Source organism: Chinchilla lanigera, unplaced genomic scaffold (genome assembly GCF_000276665.1).
Source record: "Chinchilla lanigera isolate Chin_1 unplaced genomic scaffold, ChiLan1.0 scaffold00114, whole genome shotgun sequence".
Classification (NCBI taxonomy): domain Eukaryota; kingdom Metazoa; phylum Chordata; class Mammalia; order Rodentia; family Chinchillidae; genus Chinchilla; species Chinchilla lanigera.
This window is the reverse complement of record NW_004955515.1, coordinates 516,532-525,477: the sequence shown is the minus strand read 5'-3', so window position 1 is coordinate 525,477 and position 8,946 is coordinate 516,532. Positions and strand designations below refer to the sequence as shown.

General features: G+C 42.3%; 1 protein-coding gene across 2 annotated transcripts in view; it reads right to left on the bottom strand.

Annotated features, from left to right (window-relative positions):
- Positions 1 to 8,946, bottom strand: part of Ror2 (receptor tyrosine kinase-like orphan receptor 2) — a 241,140-nt gene that overhangs the window by 29,274 nt on the left and 202,920 nt on the right. For both annotated transcript variants that reach the window (XM_005408865.1, XM_005408866.2), the window contains exons 3-4: positions 4,773 to 5,060; positions 3,954 to 3,984 (exon numbers count right to left, since the gene is read on the bottom strand). In XM_005408865.1, coding sequence (XP_005408922.1) covers positions 3,954 to 3,984; positions 4,773 to 5,060 — 319 coding nt within the window. The remainder of the gene's footprint in view (positions 1 to 3,953; positions 3,985 to 4,772; positions 5,061 to 8,946) is intronic.

The window sequence follows — 8,946 nt, the reverse complement described above, 5'->3', positions numbered from 1 at the left end:
AAAAAGCCTAAATGCCTTGGAGATGGGAGAAATGCAGGCAAATGTATTCAGGGTAAATCTTGTTTAGTTAAATACATTTGCAGGTTGAGTAACCCTTATCCAAAATGCTTGTGATCAACAGTATTTCACATTTCAGAGTTTTCAGAGCTTGAAACATTTGCATAAGCTTGCTAAATTGAACATCCCTAACGTGATTATCCAAAGTGCTCCAAACTCTGAGACCTTTTTAAGCTCTGACATGGGGCTCAAAAAAATTTCAGATTTTGGAACATTTTGGATTTTGTATTAGAGAAGCTCAACCTGTTTTTGAAAAATTTTTAATGACTAATAAAAAATATGTTTTGAAGAAATTAAACTAATATAAAGGATCACTTGAACCACTACAATATAGTGCAATAGCTAAACTTAGAAAGATTGCCCACCCCACGAGTTGCAAATATGTAGGGTGACTAGAACTCTCTGATGTTGCTTGTGGACACAAAGGGCGTAATTATCTTAATTTACTAGTCCAACTGTTTAAATATAGGATAACAGAAAGTTGCATTTTTGTTGATTATTACAATATAACAGGAAATGTAAAAATGACAGTTTTATCAAATCTATTCAATACAAGAATTGCCTGGCTGAACGATGCCTGCCTGCACGATCCTTGGGTTAGTTAGTACATAAACAAATGCTCTGTCTGAGTGCTATTTAGGGTAAACTGTTAAGTGGTTAAGAAAGGGTCTATAAATTTCTCTTAAAATCATGTACACACATATACCACAACCTAGCAATTCCACATCGAGGTGACACTAAGAGAAATGAAAACACACATCCACATGACACCTGCATGAGACTGTGCATGGCAGCTTTACCCAGATACTCAAAGTCTGGCTTCCTCCAGGCATTCATGAATGGGATAATCCCTCAGTATGTTTATAGGATGGAATACTACTCATCTGCCAACAGCAGCAACCTGCTGGTAATGCACAACAGGTGACCCCCCAGAAACATTACACCAAGTGAAGGCAGCCAGGCTTATGTGGCTACGTGCCATGGAATTTCATTTCTCCAAAGTCTTAGAACATGTAAGCCAGCCCTGACAGAAAACAGTTGGCAAGGAGGTGCCTGAGCAGGAAGTTTCGTGATGGGATTTCTGGCATGATGGCAGCTCTGTGCTGGATGAGAACATGCAGAGGGCTATTCATTTGTTAGAGCTTACTGGTGGTATGCTGAGGATCTGCACATTTCACTTTATGTGAATTTAAACACAGAAGGCTTGGGATGAGTAAACGGATACTGAACTCTAATGAATCTATACTGAGGTGTTTCAGGATAAGTGTAAAACAAACTGTATCACACTGTGAACTGAATAAGAAATAAGATGTGTTGATGCATAGATGGAGGGGTAGAAAGAGAAACAATAAAGTTAACAGAGTAAAATGTAAATGTTACAGTGTCACTGGTAGGTATATGGATGTTCATATAAAATTCCTCCCATGTTTTCATGTATTTGAAATACTTCACAATAAAATAAAGCTTTTAGTTAAGAAAAAAAGGACTATCATAAAACATGAAAAAGTGGCTATGAAAAGGAAATTCAATTCAGATTTCAATTCCCACCAGATTCACCTATAAATTCATTGTAATGTCAATCCAAACACAGTAAGAATGTTAGCTGAGCATGCCACAGTGGCATGTGCCTGTGATCCCAGTACAGGAAGGTTGAGACAGGATGATCATAAGTTTAAGCCTAGTCTGGGCAATTTTGCAAGACCCTGTCTCACAATAAGAGATTGACACAAATAAAAAATAAAAAGGGCTGGTAATGTAGCTGAGTGCCAAGGCCCAGGATTCACTCCCTCATACCACACAAAAATAATACATACATACACACGCACACATGTACAAACAAATACTATTAGAATATTTCAAGGAAATTAAGGAATTCTTTAGCAAGACACAACATTAAAACTTATTATTTAAGTAACAGAAGAATTCTAACTTCGATATGACCAAGAAATAAGACATAAATAATTATTGAAAATCATTAAGAAACAGTGTAAAGGGGAAATGGTCAAAGACCACGCAGAACTAGTAAGGAAAAAAGAAGTATGAGTGCCAAGAAACAGGGACTCACATGTCAGCCTCACCAGTAATGGAATGGGAGGAAAGTAGGTAAGACATGCCTCCTTCCTTCAGAGTGGCGAAAACTAACAACTTGTGAAGCAGTTACAAAAGGAAAAATGTGGTCTCCTGTCATCGCAAGGAAGCATGGAGAACCTTTCCCATGGAGGACACATTCGAAGCCCCGGTGCATACATGTGGAATTGTATAGGATCCCTGTTTAGTTTAGAGCTAAAATGGCCCCCAAAGCCCCATGTGTTTGAAAGATGACTGGATTATGGGTGTGCAAGAGCTGATCTGCTGTTACTAGGCAGGGTCTGGTTGGAAAAGGGGGTCACCAGCTCCTCCCTTGCCTCTGACTTTTGGTTGCTATGGGGTGAGCAGCTTCCATCCACCACACCCGCTTCTGCCCAGAGCCAGCTGACCACGCAAGGATGGAAGCTTCTATAACATAAGCCAAAATAAATGTTTCCTCCTTTAAGTATGGGTGTTGAGTATTTTGTCTCAGCAACAGGGAAAGTGACTAAAACAATCTCAAACATTATGTGTGCTGCTTTTTTTCCTTTAGGTGCATACCCTTGATAAAGTTTAAGCACAATAAGAGATTGACACAATAACTAATAATAAAATGGAACAATGATAATGTACTATAATAAAGGTTCTGTGAATATGGTATATCTGTCTCAAAATAGTGTACTGCATATCTTAATGTAAAAGGGAACTTTACAGTTTCTCTTTGGCATATCCAAATTGCCAAGAGCACTGCTTTTGTGTTTTGGGACTATTATTAAGTAAATTAAGGGTTAAACACAAACACTATGGTGCCAACACAGTCAATCTGATGACCTAGGTGACCACAAAGTGACCAAAGGGTAGGTAGCATACACAGCATGGATACAGCAGAGTGCTCACTATGCCTCGAGTGGGATGGAGCAGGATGGCCTGAGAGTTCATCATGCTATTTAGAATGTGGCAATTATTTACTTCTGTAATTTTCCACTTAATATCTTCAGACTTGACCAAGGGTAATTAAAGCTTTGGAAAGTAAAGCTGTAGATAAGGGGTGACAAGGTACTTGGACAATGGGGGCCCTCTACTCACAGAGGACTGATGAGTTCACAGCTGAGTGTGCTGTTAGGAGGTAAGGCCCAGTTGGAAGAGATGAGTCCCAGGGGCTATGACCTAGAAGGTTCTATTCTTGTCCCTGACTCCTCCTAACCCTCCCTCTGCTTCCCGGCTGTTGTGAGTTGAGTAGCTTTCCTCTGCATTGCCATTTCTGCCTTGGTGCCAGTAGATCATTGACTGAAACCTCTGAAACCATGAGCCAAGTAAACCTCTCCTCCTTTGAGTTGTGGGTGTTAGGTATTTTGTCCCAGTGATGAGAAAGTGACTAACACAGTGGTAGAGCACGTGGCTAACATGTGCAAAAACTTGAGTTAAATCCACAGCGAAACAAACACAGCAAGACAGAAAGAAAAAGGAAGTACAGATGGGTGGTGCTGGAATTCCACAGACAGATGCCTCCTTGCTGGCAAATGTCTTCATGAACAGTACCCTCTGGCCCTGGTGATCTGCTGTGTATATCTATACTTCATTCAGTTGCCCGGTAAGATCATGCTCATGGAAAGTAATTAACAACTCTTGTTTTTATGACATTTCTTCCTTACACAAAACATGGAAAACGTAAAAGGTTCCCAACCCTAAACAAGCACACTGCCATCTTGTGTGAAGCCCAGCCAATTACTAGTGAATACAGCAAAGTACTGAGTGTGCTAGGTCTGGATTCATATGTAACTGAAATCCTCAGAGCATCAGAAAATGGCCTGAGGAAAGCAGATACTTACTGAAAGTTATGATTCGGGCTGTGCGTCGGACCTAAAAAGACAAAACAAAGAGACAAGTTACTAAGAGCTCAAGATCTGGAACATAACCATGCCCCAATCAAGCTGAAAGTGATCAGAATGGGAGCCCAGGGGCTCATCTGTGGCCAGTTGTCCTCAGCTAGGGCTCTATACTGCTTGTGAGGGCTTCCAGTGATACCAGAAAGGCAAGGCAAGGACCGCTTCCTGTTTACCATACTTTAGGAGACAGTTTTAGGGTTTTTGTTCTCTTTTCTCCCTTTCCTTGTCTAAGTTTTATACACTGAGCTGAATGGTTTTACTAACTGGAATGGCACAAGGTGGATTTGGATGACAGGCCAGGACATTTACCACCTGGCCCTTCCCACAACTGGGACTAAAGGACACATTCCTTCCTGCCATGCATTCCTTCTCCATGTGGGAAGCTCAGAGGTTCAAAGCTGTCATCACTCTGCTCTCCCAGTCCAGCTGGGCCAGGTATGCACGGGACACAGAGGGCAGAACCTGGCAGAGGCTATGGCTGGCCAGCTTGGGCCAGTGCAGCAGATACCTGACCTCTCACTGCGGGTCCCAGCTCATCTTGCCCATAGGTGGGTCTCTCTTTGTCTGTTTTTTTGCAGTACTAGTAAATGAGTAGTAGGCAGGTTGAGGACCTGCCACTGACAAGAGGAAAGGCTTTGAGGAATGGTTTTATTGATTTTTTTATCATGTGGATGTGTATTTACTTTCAAATAGCAAATTAATCTCTTGCTCTTTCTGTGGATGCTCCTGCCTGTTAACTCACAAGCAAACCATCCGACTCACCGAGCCGCACGTAGAGAACTCCAGTGGCAGTGATGGTCTTCACTCCATTGGTGGCCACACACTGGTAGTAGCCAGTGTCTGTCGTGTCCAAGTCTTGGATTCTCAGTCGAGAGCCATATTCTGTCTTCCGGATAATGATCCGCCTGGGCTCCTGCACGACTGGGGCATCGTTCTTCAGCCATCGCACATTGGGGGGTGGGTTTCCTGCCACCTTGCAGTGCAGGATTGCCGTCTGGCCCTGGACGATGGTGATGTTGTTTACTGGTTCCAGAAAATTCAGAAAGTAATCTGCCAAGAAGGGGGTCACGAAAGAGCAAACATCAGCAGGGGCTGGGAGGCGCTGAGGCTCCTGCAGGAACTATGGTGGTGGGGAGGCATCTATTCACTTATCTCCGCATACACAACCTCGTCCAGTTGTAGGCAGCAACTGCGCTGCACTCTAGAATGCTGCCATGAGCACCGAGTTAGTGAACGTGAGCTGAAGAGGAAAACAGAGGGTCAGCTTCCTTCAGCCTTTGGTCACAGTGTTTTGTCAACCAATTAATACATAACTTGTTTTGGCTGAAAGATTCCTTATTTAACACTTTGTTGTTCATTTTCATAGAGGTCATAGTCAACAGTACTGTAACTCCTGTCTGAAAGAAGCTCCTCTGACACATGTTTTCTATAGAAGGCACACCATAGACTACACACACTGGACACCACTTCAGCACTGTGCTTGGCGGCCCTTTGAAACATACGAATCATCAACAAAAAAGGACAAAAGTCCCAACAATGTGACACTAAATAGGCCAAGGAAAGGATGTGAGTTCACAGCTCAAAAGATTAAACTAGTAAACACATTGCCTTGTCCAACAATGGCTAGGAACGTGGGTCTTCAATATTCCTGTGGAAGACGCAAGAACATGAGTGCTGACCCCAGGCTGTGAATACATTCTACCCATTTGGTGAACTTCAGCTGCATAATCCGCAAATGAGGCTCAACTGTACTTCTCTTGTTGAACACTCACCCTAACCTGGGCTGGTCAGTATGATGTAAATTCTGTACCTGCTTAAGCACAAAACCACATTAAGATAAACATATAAGGAAAATGTACCTGACCAGGGAGCAGGCAGAGCTGTTCCTAAGGAAGGAGCTGGAAATGCCACACCCTTGGGTGTGGAGGCCCCAGCCAGACCAAGATTTAAGGCCGTGGAGGAGGAGAGAAGTCAGAGGCAGAGAGAGATTAGCATGTATGCACACATGCACGCACATGTAAGTGTGCATCTGTGTGTGGCATGTCCATGTCCGTGCGCGTGTGGTCTTTGTGTGCATACACCTGGGTGAGTGGTCCAGGGTACAGGGTACACTCTCAAGATAAACAAACAAAATGAACTTCTATAACAGTGTAAAGAAACAAATGTTGGATAACACAACCAGTCATGAGCAGATGAATTTATGTCAGACAAAACTAATATACTAATATAAAGCAATGTTAAAAGATGTTCAATTTTCTTATAGGAGATGCGCAGTGCTTGCAGCAAATCTGCACATATCCTCCCATATATAAGGCATCTCTAAATTGTTCATAATACCTAAGACAATGTAAATGCTTGGAGATAGTTGTTAAATTATTTAGGGAATAACAAGAAAAAGCCTATACACATTCAATGCAAACACAATTCTTTGTTTTAACATTTTGATCTGCATTTGGTTTAACCTACAGATGCAAAACCCATGGGTATAGGATGTCGACCGTACATTCATGTTCAGAAATTTCTGGCTTGCTTTTGAGTTGGCCCCAGTCCCTTCTTCTAAAATAAAGCTGAAAGATGGCATTTATCTATTTGCTTATTTAGCTGAAAAATTTAGGGACTTCTAGTGGACCTGTAGCTGAAAAACTTTGTTGTACGGCCATGGGCCCCACTGTTGAGTGGGAGGAGGTGGACTTGAAGATGAGGGCATAGTCGTCCGTCACAGGCCTGACTGCAAAGGAGTCACTAATTTGCAGAGATTACTATTTGTGATTGCTATTAGCAAAGTCATTAGGTTCCACTTTGACTGTATGTGAGCCAGCCCTTTTCTATGTTTATTTTCAGACAAGGTCTCACTAAGTTGTATGGTGTGGGCTCAAACTTGCAATCTTCCTATCTTGGCCTCTCAGAAGGCAAGGATTACAGGTGTGTGCACAAGCCCAGCTCCAACTATTCCCTACTGCACTTACTCAGTTATGTTATAGACGGTAATTCTTATAGATGACACGGTTGGAAGGTAACTGAAATACTGACAATGCTCAGAAAGCGAGGCTGATCCATAGGCTCCACTTCTAGACGTACACTCTTCACTAGTTCAGCCACACAAGTGCCATGCTGGAAGTCTTATGTTCCCCAAACTCCTGAGTTCTGGACTCCATTCCAACTTTGTTGAACACAAGATCTAATCTAATTTGACCACCCAAAGCAGATATAATGTGGGCGGTCCATATTAACACATCATCTTACCATGCTCTGGCCAGGCCACGTTTGCACAGGGACTGAAAAGAATTTTCCTAAATGGCTACAATTATTCTGGGAGGTGGTGATGAAAATCTGCCCTGCTGAGAATGGGCCAGAGTAGGGTCTCTGGATGGCACCCAAATCCCAACCTAGGCCCAGAGCCAGCCACCTTCAGTGCCCACTCAGTGGGAACAAAACCAAATACTGATACTTAGGGAACTACGTATACTGATAGCTCTCTTGATCAAAAGAAACTGAGAAGCCAGACAATGTAAAATGGCTAGTTCTTCCCACCCTGCCTCCCTAGGGAGGAGATCCTTTCTCTCTCTAGAGCACACCTGTTCCTCACTGCTCAGGAGGCCAGGAGCACTCTTTCCCCAGAGGTCTTAGCCATTTCGCAGAGTCTAGTCTCTTCTAAGGATCATTGCACAGAAGCAGTTCCCTGGCTGCTCTATCTAGACAACTCCATTCATGCCCTCCACCAGTCTGCGGGCTGTTGCTAGGGCAGTATCACACCTGCTAGATGGTGATGAATGAAGTACATGCGGACAAGGAGAATAACACCTATTACTTTCAGGGAGATTTCTTCTCTAGATTTTAGAATCATTTCAATAACTTCCATTTAAAAAACAGTGTTTTGAACCAAGGGGTCCTAAGTCCAGCCATAATGATGTTTATCTGGAACAAAGGCCTCGACCCAGGGCCAAACCTGGATTTTATTAATTCATGAAGAAGGGAGTGGCTTGAGGATCAGTGACTATGAGAGTGGCAGGAATAATGACTTGCAGGATAAAGACATGCACGTACAGACGATTTGTGTGAGTGGCCCTCTGGACAACTCCAAGGAAGCATAGCTCATGTCTCTATTTCAGACCTGCTGCAGCTCCACTCAGTAGAGGTTTTTAATTTTCGTTATACAGATCTTTGCATCTATTTTTCAGGTGGATTTCTAGCTATTTTATGATTTCCCTTACTCCATTGAATTTTGCTTTATTTGTATTATTCTTGTGGTTTAGGGATATAGAAAAACTATGAGATAGCAATTTTCTATACATTATACTCATTTCCTATTCCACTGTAACACATGCACTGGTAGTATAAAACAACATAGATTTATTATCTTATACTACAGATGTTAAGAATCCCAACATCAAGGTCTCACTGAAGCTCTTGATGAGAACCTAGTTTCTTGTCTTTCCTACCTGCCAGAGGCTGCCATTTTGTCCTGGCTCCGGGCCCCCTCCTTGCATCTTTGTTTCCACCAGCACACCTCCTTTGCAGACTGGTCCTACTGATTTCATTTTCTAAGGACCCCTGGGTTGCCCTGGGCACACAAGGAGAACCTTCCCATCTCACCGTCCTTAATCACATCTACAAAATCCCTGTGCATAGGAGATGACATAATCACAGGTTAGGACATGGACAACTTTGTGGAGTCTACCACATAAATTTCCTTTTACTGAGTCACTCTACTAAGCTCTATTAGTCAAAATACTTTGCTAGTTGACTGTTTTGAGCTTTCTACGTAATTATTGTCTGCTTCAAATAAAGTATCTATTTTAGCTATCAAAATTCATTCTTATTTTCTTTGCCTAATTGCTCTTTTCAATATTCTTCTTGCATTAAAGAATTCTAGATGCTAAAATGTTGCAAGCATACAGAAATTAATATGATATATACCCAGACACATAATCTCAAA